Below are 14,635 nucleotides of genomic sequence, written 5' to 3'. Positions count from 1 at the left end.
TCATGTATTCTGTTTCTCAGTTTTAATAATATTGTCTTCTTCTATCCACAAGGCATTCCTAAGATGTAAAATGCTCCCAAGGTGCTCCCACTCTTAAGGTTTTTCTGGAGTATGTTACTTTCTCACTCCCAGCCCTGATCGCATGATCTACTCCCCCTCCCCTGTCTCCACCCAAAAAATCCAAAACACAAAAACACAAAAACAAAAACCAAACAATAAAAATTTCTACTACTAAAAAAATAAGAAGACCATGGAGTAGAAACTTAACTTTGGGTTGGGTTGGGTGGGGTGGGGTGGGGGGATGGCGAACCATGTTGCTCCAAACCAGAACCTCGTAGCTAAATTGACACACCCATGCAGAAAGATATAACAATCATAAGAAAAAAAGGATAACTGCAGATGCATGCTTTATCTTGGAGAACCTAATGATCATGATGTACCACCAAACATTAAAAAATACAAAGCAATAGTTTTAATTAGACATGTGTCAGTAATTTGCTTCATTGATTTGAAATTAAATCATTTCTGACTAACACAGAATGATAACAAGAAAGGGAAAATTAATTATTTCATCATGTTGACTTCCTATCACAATTTTCTTAAACATACACTGTGTAGTTCAGAATTCAGATGTACAGTGGATGGGGAAAATAGTGTCAACAGAAAGCAGTTTGCCATGAAATGAGAGAGGAGTAAACAGTAACTAAGTGTGGATGTTAAACCTTCGCTGTGTTTCTAAATTGACCAAGACATAGTTCACATTCAGAATCAGATCTGAGTTCGCATTATCATAGCCATCATTGAGAACTCCTATTGATGGGCTTGTCAGGAATCGTTTTGGGTTCAATTCTTCAGAATACTTGAACTGAGCATTGCACGTTTGGTATGTTTCAACTATGTCCTTGGTTAGCTTGGCCAAAAGCTGCACAATCGAAAGCTGTCAGTATAGGTTTCCAATTTAAATAATTTGAATTCACGGAAGTACAATGCCTTCGAAGATAACATCATATAATAAGTTAAAAAATATGACATTACTTATATAAACTCTAAGGAAAAGAAACAAATGCATCCAATTAAAACGAGAAGCATAGGCTGAGGCCTGAGACACCAATAGTTGAGGATAGGCTTTCAATGAATGAAACTGGATCCAGATCCAACCAGATAACAGCTATAGATACAAAAAAATTCATTATTTTTTTAAAAATTCTCAACCAGCAGTTGCTTATCACTAGAAAACCAAAAACTCAACCTGCATTTAAGTGTGTAGGTACACAAGTATAATTTTTTTTTAAAATATTTTTCCAGGTTTTTTTCCCCTTTTTCTTGTTGAGATCATGACAAAATTGGGTGGAACCAGCTAATGACATGGGTTCAATAAGAATTCACATTTCAAATTGAGTCTGAACTGTATTCATACAATTAATTAAATAATAGGAGCATAATTATATAGTTTCTTCAAAAAAAGAAACAACTGCAGTCAAGAAACAATTGCAGTCAATTAAAAGGAGATGCATAGGCTACAACAAATAACCTATTCTTCGAAATTGATCTCCAAATTAGTTCAAAATGATCCATCCAAAAATACCTGCTTCCAGTCCTACATCACACCCCTTAAAACAACCAGAGCTGCAAAAGACTAGTGAAGCCAAACAATGAACCGTGTCCTAGAGCAAAGAACATGCCATCTTCTTCCCCCTAACACATGCATTTTGTTCCAATCAACTGCCCCATAAAACTACAAAATCCCACATCCCCATAAAGCTGAGCCATCTCTACTCCTCCCAAAGCCAATAAAATAAATAGCCAACATACCTACACCAATTCCAGACAAATCCAGTCCTCTCCTAACATCTCACGTGCATTTTTCCAAATCACTACAAAGATTTAGCATGCAACAACGATCCACTTTTACAAATAAAAATATCTCCTCTTTGGAAAATATTGAATCAGAAAATTCAAAATGCTAAGTGTTCCACAACAAAAATGTACCATGGCTCAAAACACTCAAGGTATGATTCTTTTGGTGGCTTGGCTAAGCTAAGCAACCCTAGCCTATGTTCAGTGCAACACAAGTGTGGCATACACCTTGCCAAGAGGGAGAGGCCTAGCCCATTTTCATGATATAAAGCTGCCAGTCTTCCACCTCCCAGCAGTGGCAAAGAATAGAAGAACTGGAATGCCCTTTGCTTTTTCTTTTTTGCTTTGTTGTTTCATTTCATTAAGGGTATTTTGATCTTTTCAATCAATAGCATGTCCTTTATGGATGGCAAACCTAACATGAGATAAGATAATTAGCAAAGTCAGCCAAATCCAATACAATTAGTCCAGTCCCTCAACCCTTGCTGCCGAAACAAATGGATACTCAAACCAATTTGTTGATCACTAGGGCATTCGAATTTTTTGGTATCCATAAGATGCAGTAATACCCTCCAATTCTATCTCTCACCATACACTCTCCACACTAATAGACTCCATATCATACTCCGAAAAACCACTACCATAAAAATAACAAATATAAACTTAAAAGAAACAACTAAGTTTAACCTTTGCCTCAACCCTCTATGACTTCAAATCTAGGCTTTTGGAGCCCCTTCAACATTGATCGGGCACAATGCATAAGAAAGAAGACCAACAACCCCTACCAATTACTCCATTCTTTAATAAAACCTTCTCTCTCCATAACCTTAACAAGGAACCCAACATATGAGCCTATGAGGTCATACAGCTTCCCAAAACCAAATGCAAGAATGACCGTCGTCCTCTCCTCCAAGCATCATCAACCACTTCATCAGCCACCAGCATGGCATCTTAAATCCATCACCCTTTAGTATAATCACAAAAGCACTTTAGGAAACTAGAAATGGTACTGCCAACACCCTCACAATCTTAGACACAACCTTAGCTAAGATTTAATATGATAATAGCTGGGGGTGTAACTCGTAAGTGACTCAAGCAAGCTCACAAAGACTCGACCCACACCATAGCTTGACTCAACTCTATTCAATTTTGAGTTGAGTTCAAGACCCTCAACTTAATTAGTCGAGTTCAAGTTTTGCATTACTGCTCGCAAGCTTTATCGAGCTTTATCGAGCCTTTACTATTTTAGAATTTTTATATTATAAAAGTGATATTTCATAAATATATTTAATATTATTTTACAAAGAAAGTGCAGTTTCCTCAAGCCAAGCTTGAGTTTTTTAGGAACTCACAGTCAAGTCGAATCAAGTTCAACTTCTGCAACCATAAGATCAACTGAGTTCAAGTCAAGTTTCAAGCTTAAACAATTTTCTAATCGAGTTCTAGTATCTCACTATGCCAACTCAACGCAACTAAAATAGACCCCCCACTACCAACCAAACTAATAGGCCTAAAATCTTCAACTTCAATAGAAAGCGCTTCTAATAAGGAAGAAACAAGAATAGCAGACCTTTGCTGAAACAGTCAATTCAGATGTGTTTAGACAAGGTTGGGGAGATCTTGTCTTTGCTTGTGGTCGAGAATAATGCCTCTGGTAAAAGGTGGGTTAGGTTTTCTAAAGAATCAATGGTCTGGTTTGTGATGGTTTTGTCTCCATTCAGTCAGATGCAAAGGGGGTTTCAAAGTTTTCGAAAAGGTATTCACAAAGTATTTTGATGTTGATTAGGTGGACGAAGGTGGGTAAGTATTTGGAGTCAAGGTTGGGGCGGAAAGAGATTTGCAGCATTTATTCCTGGAGGCACTAAAGGTGATGGGTGACAAAGTTTCTTTTTGTGAGATAGCAAAGGTTTTTCATGCATATGCTGGAGGTGTTGGTGCTGATAGTTCTACATGCCTAAGATCGGGGAGTCAAGTGGTGCCGGAAGGAAAACAGAGGAATGGAGAGGGCAGTAGCCAAGATAATTCTGGAAATTAGGGTGTGTTAGCCAGGAAAGAAGAATTGTGCCATTGATGTGGAGGTGTGAAGAATGAACCTGGAGCCATCGCAAATTGATCAGAACCAATAAATCAGAACGTGAAGGAATCTAGGGTTCCAGATGATGTTGCAATCATCTCAGAGGCGAGTAAGGTTGCTTCCAGGGAGGAGGCTGTGAAAAGAATCAGGCCAGGCTGTATGTTTCTCAATTTGGACCTGGCCCAAGTTATTGGAAAAGGAGGTATATTCTTTTTTGACTAAATTGGGGCAATTATTTGAACAAGCCTAATGTCTAGGAAAGATTGATTCTTTGGATCCAAAGAATGGCTCTCTTTAAATGGGTTTCCAGCAGAAGGGTCAAGGTGATGTTCAGGCTCATGTGTGCTGTAATGGCGACAGGAGTACCTCCTTATTGGTTCTGGATAAAGTGCAGGTTCAAAATTTTGCATCTGGATGTTAGGAAATGAGTATTGGGGAGGACACTAAACATTTTGCTAATGGAATCCAAATTCAGCAAACAGTTTCCCAAGATTTGAGTCGGAATAACCAACAAGTTCAGAATTCTAGCAGCATATAAGATTCGAAACAAGATTGTGGGGTGAAAATCGTGTCAAGTATTGAATAGGTATTAGAAGGCAGCATGGAAAAGAGTAAAAAAGAAGAAGCTGGATTTGAGGAGAAATCTGACAATCGGAGTCTTCATGTTGATAGATTTGAGGGTAAAAAGGTTCATGCTCATAGGTAAGACGCTTGTATGGACACTGAAATGAAGAAAGTTTTTGAAGAAAAGAGAGAAAATTAAGTTACTAAGAAGAAATTCTAAAGGAGAGAGTAATGTGGAAAACCCTAGTGAAAAAAATAAGGCTGGATGTACTAACAAGGTTAGTAAAGGAAATATGGGAAAGAAATGAGACGATTTCAGATTCAGGAGTGATGATATTAGTGCATTTGATTGTGGTGGGGGGCTGTTATTGGACAAGATTCAAGAACAATATCTGTACATTTCTGATTCTTGAGATGAAATAAGGGATATATCGAATGTCCATCCACCCCTTTTGGAAGGCTTGAAAGGAGTTTCTATTTTTGATAACGATGGGTTGGTGAACAAGTTACAGGGTAGAGATGGAATTTTGCCTACACCCGTGGTGGAGATTCCTAAGGACTTAGAAGCTCAAAATCTTTTGGATAATATGGATTTAAAGTTGAGTGACATTGGAGGAAATGAAGTGCGTATGGATGGTGGTAAACGTGAAAAGATTAGATGACAAAGGGTATTAGGGAATTTGAAAAGCTCAGTAAACTATGATGGAAAGGGTTTGAAGAAGGGGTTCCTTGGCCAATATTGTTTAGTTTTATTTTTTATTTATTACTTATTATTCATTTTTTATTTTTTCTACTTTTTTTTTTTCCTTTATTTGGTGGAATTTTTGCCCTGCACATTGTACCTTCCCCTCTTTTCATCTAATACATCTTCTTTTGTTATAAAACAAAAATTTCATATGCTTCCCAATTAACCCACTCACATTGAACACCCAAAGCACACCCCACAGTGTCTTTAAAAATATCCCAAACAATGCTTGGAAAAGTTGATAGTAAAAACATTATGACTAGGCACAAGCCTCATCTGTCTCCCTCACAAACTGGCTATCTCACCCCATTCTCCTCAAAAGACCTTCAAGCCAATTTTTTTTATCAACAAAATTAGCAATGTTCCAACCTTAAAATGGCCATTCTGACTCTTTAGTTATAGGTCATAGCCCATCCTTCTCAAGACATAAATTCATTTGGCAGCAAGTAAACTCTTCCATTATGAAACCAAAACACTAATATTTTTACCCTCCTCTATCTCCAACTCATTAATTAAAAAGTTCACCAAGAAGTGCCCTAAGGCCACTTGTTAATGTGCTATTTTAAGAAATATCATTATATTCACCTTTGGGTTAGAGAGTGATAAGGGCAAATGCAGATAAAAGGAATTCACTCACCACCCTTTCTCCTAACCAACCCTCGAAGCAAACCAAAAGCGAGAAGGAAGCGAAGAAGGATTAGTAGTTGCCTAGCTGAGGAACTTGAGGCCGACATTCAGAGTGCGGTCCTGGAGTAGTCAACTGCTTCAATTGATACTCCGCCGCTCACGAGGGGATAGGCAAGTCAAGCCTGCTGGTAGCCAGTATTCAAACTATGGGCAGCCGAGTAGCCGACATCAAATATGATGATTGTCCGAGGAAGCAGTACTTGAAATGCTGATCCATGTTTAAAAGATAAAAATATATTTAGGTCAGTTAGAACAAAATACCAGGCTACGCAGCACCAGTGCTCAGGGAGTCTAGCAAGGGCAAGATGTACACAATCTTACACTTATTTTTATTCTAGAAAAGACTATTTTCATGATTTGAACCTCTGACTTTCAGAGGATATAATACAATTATCATTGAGCCAAGGCTCCCTTAAAAGAAGATAATAGTCTAATAGTAAAAATTAAGAAGCAATGTTTTGTAAGGTTTTAGGTTAATGAAAAATATTTAAGTGACTGAAAAAGGTGTTGAAGAAGTGGAATTTAGAAGTTTTGAGAATATTTGGGTTAACAAGGCTTGCACTTTGTGAGACCTTGATTCTTTGGATAAAAATGAAGAAATAGGGAGGCTTAGTAAAGCCCCCTAAATGTCTTTTGCTGAAGAATGAATTGGAGGATGTGATTTTTAAGGCAATAAGGGAGTTGAGGGCAAAAGATTAAATTTAAATGTGTTAGGGAGAGCACTTGTAATGCTAAGGGTTTGTTGGTATCATTTTTATACCATGAAGAAACAAATTATGAAACGTGCTTGTTTACGTTGCTAATTTTCTGTTTCGGTTGTCAGTTTTCAGCTATTTATGAAAAAACAGAAAAGATTCTATGGTTTTCAATTAGTTTGGCAACCTATCCCTTGAATATTTTAATATCCAAAATTAACTTTTTTTTGGATTACATCATTCATTTTGTACTTAATTTTTAATTAAAATTAAAATTAAATGATCATATGAATTTAAAATATAATTAAAATAAAATTTTCTATAAAATTTCAGGAAAAAATTAGAAAATAATAAAATCCATTTCACAAATTATTTTTACAATTTTTCAATTCTCATGCACAATATGATTGTTCTTGTAAAGTGAATTTTGAAATACAATAATTGATAAAATAATTATAATAAGTTTATTTTTATTATAGTATTTTCATTTGTATTATTTTGTACTTTATGTTAATCATATTTTTTAATTGTTATTTGATTCAAGGACAGAAATATGCATTTGTTTAATCAAGTTTTAATTTTTTTAGTTTTAAAAATATTAACCAAACATGTTGCTAGTTTCTATTTTTTTTTTCCTGGTTTTAGTTTTCATTTCTTGTTTTCATTTTCAAAATTCTTGACAATGATACCAAACGGCCCCTAATTTTTCTATATGTTGGCTAATGGGAAGATGATGCGCAATATGATTAGGGCATTTGAATCAAGAGCGGGGGAGGTTAGAGATGCTTGTTTAATTGTTGAAGAGATTACAAGTTTTTATTACTAAGTAAGATCTTTTTAATCTTGTTGAGAACCAAAATCAAAAGGAAAGTTTGAATATTTAAAGGAACGTTTGCTTTCCACACAACTTTGTCCATAAAGAAAACCCCTTTCTGTTTGCTTCAGCAATTGATGAACTTACTAGGAATATCCTAAATGAGATCCCATGGTGTATGATGTTTACAGATGATAATGTTTTGATTAATGAAAGTAAGAGGGAAATAGAATAAAAAATGGAACTTTGGATAACAACACTACATCTAGAGGTAATAAGTAGAAAAAAACAGAATATATGAAATGTAATTTCAGCCATGTGAGGAATTTTGAAGACAAGATTAAACTTGATAATCAAGAACTCAACAGCGCTAATAGATTTTGATATCTTGGATTTATAATGCAAACAAAGGGAGAAATTGAAAAGGATGGAGTTAAAGCAGATTTGGTAAAATGGAGGAGTGTAATGGCTATGTCATGCGATAGAAGAATACCATTAAAATTAAAAGGAAATTTCTATAGGACAGCTATAAGTCCAGTCATGCTTTATGGATCAAAATGTTGAGCAACTAAGAAACAACACTTTCAAAAAGTAAAAGTGGTTGAAATACGTATGCTAAGGTAGATCAATGGTATAACATTAAAGAAAAAATTAAGAAATGAACATATTCGCAATAAGTTAGCCATAACACCGATAGAAGATAAGATAAAGGAAGGGCAGCTTAGGTGATTTAGGCATTTGAAACGTAGGCCAACTAGTGCACCAGTGAGGAGAAGCGAGCTAGTCATTGTACTTGGTACTAGAATATGAAGGAGTAGACCTAAAATAACTTGAAATGAGGTAGTGCGGAAGGATTTAATAGCTTTTATTTAGGCGAGGGCAATGCCCTCAATAGCGTGAATTGGCAGAAAAGGATTCATATATCCGAACCCACATAACATGACTTAAACCTTGCTATGTTATTGTTGTAGTGAAAAAGGACTTTGAATAGGACCCTAAAGAGTCTCCAATCCAAAGCCTAGAATTCCCCCTTGCAGCAGGAATATAAGAATCCAAAACACCTAGTAAGCAAGTGAGCTCATCAACCACTCTTTTCATTGAAACCCCTAAGAAGTGGAAATCTCAAGAAACAAAGGCCCCCCTTAGGAAAGCAGAAAGCTAAATTGGTGACGTAGGATTGGAAGAAAGTCTAAACAAATGTAGCACCAACGTTTCCAATGAAATCTCACCAAGCCAAATATCCTCCCATAAATGGACTTGAGCTCCATTACCCCCACTTTAAGAAAAATGAGGGGAAAAAGAAGACAAGATACCTGGGAAACAAGCTTCAAGGGACTCACGTGGGTGAGAATGCCTCTCCCCCTAGTATCACACCCACCCCTATGAATTCCATACTTGCTTTTAATAACCTGATGCCATAAGGAGATAGACTATAAGGGGAACGGGAATGGGATCAAATGCTCCAAAATGGAATGATACGCATAGGAGGGTAGGCGGGTGATTATATGAAAATGAGTAATGACACTTATATACAAAGTTGAGGTGTTTCTAAATTTACAATAGATTTTCTTTGGTGGAGTAAAGTAAAAATCACCCTAAAAATTCATAAAAACATGAGATATTTCATTAAATAAGAAACAATGTGCACAAATTTTTTTTTTTTTTGGGGGGGGGGGGGGGGAGATAAACACACATTCAATTAATTCAAGTTCACAAAAGTAACTCCAACACAGCTTCCAAACCCTACATATAAGAAAGCCTATATATAAATTACACAAACCCCTAAGAAAGATGAAATAACAAATGAACTTCTAGAAAGGCACATTAATTATAAAACCCCAAAAAACAAGCTATACTTTTCCCCATTAGCACAAATGCATTTCTTTCAAACCAAATACCCCACAAAACTCCAAAAAATGACATCTCCGTAATGCTAAGCCATCTCTACTCCAGAAAACGTAGTCCTATCTTAAAATCCCACATGCATTTTTTTAATTGCTCAATAAAGTATTATTGCTTTATCATGCAACAATTCTCCACTTTTATCAATAATAATATATCCTTTTTGGATTGAATTAAAATTTCAAAAGATTTAAGGCGCATTTGTTTTGATGACTTGGCTAGGCTAAGATATGTTCAGTTCAACAAAGGGGTGGGATATGACAAGCCAAGAGGTAGAGTCTTAAAACTATTTACATGGTATAAGGTCGGCTGATCTCCCCCCTCCCTGCCAACAAAGGCAAAGAAAAGGACTAGCATGGCCTTTGCTTCTTTTCTTTTCTTTTTTTTGCTTTGTTTTCTTTCCATTAAGGTAATTTTGAATCATTAGCATGTCCTCTATAGATGACAATCCAAACATAGGACTGGATAACTATCAAAATTAATACATTCCAATACTATTTAGTACATTCCAGAAACCTTAGCCACTGAAACAAATGCACCCTCATACCAATTTGAGGTTCACTAAAGCGTTTGAGTTTCTTGGTAGCTATAAGATGCACTAATATCCTCCAATGTGTATGTGTATTCCTATCACTCTAACCATAGTCCCCCCAAACACCACTAGACAACATATCCTACTCAGAAAATCCACAACTATAAAATAAAATTTAAAAAAAAAACCCAAAAGACTAAATTTCAGCTTGCCTCATCCCTCTATGATCTCAAAACTAAGTTCTTGGAGCCCCTTTAACAATGACTTGGCACAATACATAAGACCAACAACCACCAATCTAATTACTCCATCCTATAGAAAAACACTTCCTCTCCATAACCTCAACAAGGAATCCAGCATATGAGTTCATTCCATTTAAGAATAACAGCTTTCCTCTCTTCCAAGCATCATCTACCACTTCATTAGCCACAAACACAGCATTTCAAACTTGTCACCCTTAAATAAAATCACAAAAGCACTTTGGGAACAAGAATCAGTAACCGCCAACACCCTCAAAACACGTTCGACACAACCTTAACTAAGATATTATACACTCTAAATAGGGTGTAAGTGACTAAGCCAACTCAAAAGCTACCCAAGGTCAATTCAATGCATAGCTCAACTCAATGCATAGCTCGACTCAACTCAACTTTATTCAATTTTAAGTTGAGAACAAGTATCTCAAGTAACTTAATGAGTTGAGTCCAAATTTTGTACTACTGCTCGCAAGCTTAATGGAGCTTAATCGAGTTTTTTTCTATTTAAGAATTTTTACATTATGTAAGTGACCTATATTTCATGCATATATTTAAAATTATTGTATAAACAAAGCACGCTTCGTCTTGAGTTTTAAGAACTCACATCAAGCCACATTCAACTTCAACAATTATAAGATCAACCAAGTTCAAGTTAAGTCTGGAGCTTAGAATTTTGGAGTCGAGTCAAATTCTGATATCTCACTGTGCCAGCTGGACACAACTAAAATACATCCCCGCTACTAACCAAACTAATAGGTCTTAAATCGTCAATTTTAATAGAAAGCTCCGGATAACTTCTAAGGAACAAAATAACAAAGAGACAAATTCATACCCAACCCAATTACCCTGCTCACATTGAACACCTAATGCACAACCAATGTATCTCTAATAATATCCAAACAATGCTGGGAGAAGGCAAGAGTAAAATCATTACCGACGGTGCACAAGCCTCAAATGTCTCCGTCACAAAAATTGGCTATCTCACAGCATTCTCCTCAAAAGACTTTCCAACCAATTGTGTTTATCAACAAAAATATAACAATATTCCAACCTTAATAGCAAAAGGCACCATTCCAACTCTTTAATTATAGGTCTCATCCCATCCTCCTCCAAACACAAATTCATTAGAAGCAAGTAAACTCTTCCATTACCCTAATCTTTCACCCTCCTCTATCTCCAACTCATTAACTAAAAAGTTCATCAAACAGTGCCCTAAGGCTAATTGTTAATGTGCTATTTCAGGAAATATTCTCATACGGATGGATAGCTGACTTCAAATATAATAATTTCTAATTAAATGTCCATTGGAGCAATATTTGAAATGCCAAAGCATATAATAAAAAAAAAAACAAAATAAAAAAATACATTTAGGTGCACAAGTCTGCATGCCATTTGAGGTTGGGGGCGGGGTTGGGGTAGGGGGGGATGATTTACACACTCTTACACTCCCACTCTAAGTTTTGAGAGACTATTTTTATGATTTGAAGTTTGAACCTCCAACTTTAGAATATAACACCATTATCATTGAGCCAAGGCTCCCCCTCATAAGAAGCCAATAATAGCCTAGTAGTAAAACTTAAAAAGTTATATGGGAAAGTTTTAGGTTTAATAAAAAATAAATAAATAAGGGACCTAAGGAGGTGATGAAGAAGTGGAATTTAGAAGTTTTGATTGAGGAATAAGAAATCATTTAATTTTCGGAAACTCTTTTTTGATTTAAGGAGACTTTTTTGGATTACAAATGCCACACCCTACTCTGGCACTGTTACTAAGATGGGAAACACAATGAGTAGCTGCCGCTAAAATTCTCAAGTTATCTTTTATAAAATGTTTAGCTCACAATTTCATGCATCACTGTACTCCAGAACCAGAATAGCGACCGACAAGTTTATGATCAATACATTCTAGGCATCGACATAACACACATTCTGGTGCAAGGTGGATTTATACTTATATAGGATATCAGAGAAGCTTGGTAGCTGTGTCTTAATTTAGTTTAATTGGTATTAAGACTATACCAAAATTTCTGAACTTTTCAATTCCCCATTTCTAAACTTTCATAAGTTTCTGTCTCTTCTCCTCATAGTATAAAAGATGAAATCTTTTTTCTTTTTGGTAAGAAGGAAATTCATTAAGCGAAATACATAAAAGAAGTGTAGAAGAAAAGCTAAGATAAAAACAGAGAGGGGGCAAAGATTGGGCAAAAATGAAATCTTGAAAGTCCTAAAGCACGTCTTCCACTGAAAAAAGTACACAGAATAGAGCAATTCGATTAAACATTGAAATTTGCAAGAGAGACGAACAGAACACTGACGGGTTTTCTCACGACAACGCGCAAAGCCTGGGACTTGTTTGCAGTTTCGGCAGGCATAGAGTAGGGGCGGAAGACGAGCTGGCTCGGAGACCATCGCAACTTCACCAACGACGGCAACGGAGACGGCGAAGCCGCACCTAGAGGGGCCGGCTCCGAGGGCGGCTGCTGTTGCGAGTCGCCATCATTAGCAGAAGCAAGCTCATCACCCATGACCCGGCTCTAATCAGTCCCAAACCAACCCAATCCAATCGAAAGATTCATTCAGCGAATCCGCAATTGCTCAAACGGCCTGATTCTCCAGACGATTCCAATCCCATCCTCATTCACCCAACCCTTTTCCACAATCACAACGCCGTTTGACCCCCTAGATCCATCAAATCCAAAATACCCAATTCAAAACCAACCAAACCCTCCGACCAACAACGGATTTCCGACGGAAGGAGCCTTCTTTCCAAACACGAAGCACGCCGACAACCGACAAAACCCACTCAGTCCGCCAACAACAATAGATTGAAAGAAAAGAACCGCTCCCAGATCGATCGAACCCTCATACCGTCAAGCGATCATCAAAAAGCCGAATGAAGGTGGACGGGATTTTGGGGGCAGAGGAGGAGAAAGAAAGAGAGAGGTGAGAGAGAGAGAGCGAGACACCGTTTTTCCTTCTTCCTCCAATATGGAGTCTCTGTAGATATTAATTAATATTTGATTTTTTGTTTTTGGAGTGGGGAAAACCGCAGTGAAAGAAAAGCTCCGTTTTTATTTTTTATTTTTTTTTCATTTATTATTTATTATTTATATTTGATTTAATTATATTATTTACTAATTTATGCCATCTGTTTCGGCCTCGTCGTTATCTTCACCCATGGTTTGGCTTCCCCTGACCGCTCACTGCGGCCTTAGGAGTCGAGTTTCACTCGCGCGAAGCTGGGCGCCCTAGCTACTCGCTGCCGCGGCCTTGACACCTGTCCCAGGCGTTGGTCGGCAAGGGCCCATGGGTTTGGCATGCACAGTGAACTTCCTATTATGGTATGAATTTTATTGCCCTGCTTACAACAATTTCTGACATGCCATCCCTTCAAAATACTTAAAAGGTACTTCCATAAAATGACATTCTCAAAAAATTTCATTTTTAAGAATATTTTTATTTACTAAATTAAATTCATTCATGTCTTCAAATTTTCTTGAATTATAAATTTTGAAATTTCAATGCTTGATTAATTCAATTAATCAAAATAATTGAAAATGATACGGTCTCTAAATTAGTCATTATAACACGATAATAATATTATTTTTTTGTTTTATTAATAACTATTATTTTAAGTATAATATCGAAGTGTAATATGTACCTAGCTAAAATAATGAAGAGAATTTTGTCCCAAGAGTAGGGTTTCAATGAGAATGAGATTCGATTCCTATAAAACTTACTTTTATACTCCGCTTTGGTTTGGACCGATAAAATATTAGAGACGGAAAAGGAAAATATCCAAAAAATCATATTTTCATACTTGGTTATCATCAAGTAAAGTGAGAAAAAAAAAAAATATACCAAATTTATGGTTAAAATTTTGATTTTAGACATCATTAATATCTAATTTTTTCCTAATTTTTAGTCGTATTAGAATTAGCTTTCATTTTTGTTAATATTTATTAGAGAATAAAAATAAAAAGGGAAATGAGTTTCCGCCTTATTTTCCTTTCCTTTTCTTTCCATTTCACAAGTAAAATCCTTAATCCAAACAGACCCTTAATGAGTATGGAAATGAAATGCTCAAGTTTCGTGAATATTTTATTCTTATAAATATTAGGATACTCACCACATAAGATGTTATATCCAAATAACTGTAAAAATAAGATATTATAGGTATTAGTTCCTCATGGATATTGAAAGAGAGGGCAAACTAAATGTCTTCTTAAGGAAACTTCCCCAATTCTTAAGCATGGAAAAATCAAAAGTGTTAAGAAATTGGGTAATAATTAGCATATCTATCCTCGATTAGATTGACATTCGTGTATGAGGTCAAGGTCCATTATGATTACTAATGAGATTGTCAAAAATAATCAAAGCTCGTTGGATTTGTTATTCAAATTTCTTTTGTAACATCATGTATTTTCTACCAGTATCTAATCATGCAATGATATATATCCTGACTTGAAGTGGAGAGGATGTTGGTGATGCAGGCACCTTCTTGGTTTT

The 14,635-nt window shown here is 36.1% G+C and overlaps 1 protein-coding gene across 3 annotated transcripts in view; it reads right to left on the bottom strand.

The window, feature by feature from the left end:
• LOC131159234 (dual specificity protein kinase YAK1 homolog) overlaps positions 1-13,152 on the bottom strand; it is a 32,533-nt gene extending 19,381 nt beyond the window's left edge. The window contains exons 1-2 of one of the 3 annotated variants that reach the window (XM_058113974.1): positions 12,442-13,152; positions 723-922 (exon numbers count right to left, since the gene is read on the bottom strand). In XM_058113974.1, coding sequence (XP_057969957.1) covers positions 723-922; positions 12,442-12,651 — 410 coding nt within the window. In that variant the 5' untranslated portion in view covers positions 12,652-13,152. The remainder of the gene's footprint in view (positions 1-722; positions 923-12,441) is intronic. The other 2 variants (XM_058113972.1, XM_058113973.1) reach the window with 2 other exon arrangements.
• Between the last annotated feature and the right edge of the window lie 1,483 nt (positions 13,153-14,635).

This window comes from Malania oleifera, chromosome 7 (assembly GCF_029873635.1).
Source record: "Malania oleifera isolate guangnan ecotype guangnan chromosome 7, ASM2987363v1, whole genome shotgun sequence".
NCBI lineage: Eukaryota > Viridiplantae > Streptophyta > Magnoliopsida > Santalales > Ximeniaceae > Malania > Malania oleifera.
This window is presented reverse-complemented; position numbering and strand designations above follow the sequence as displayed.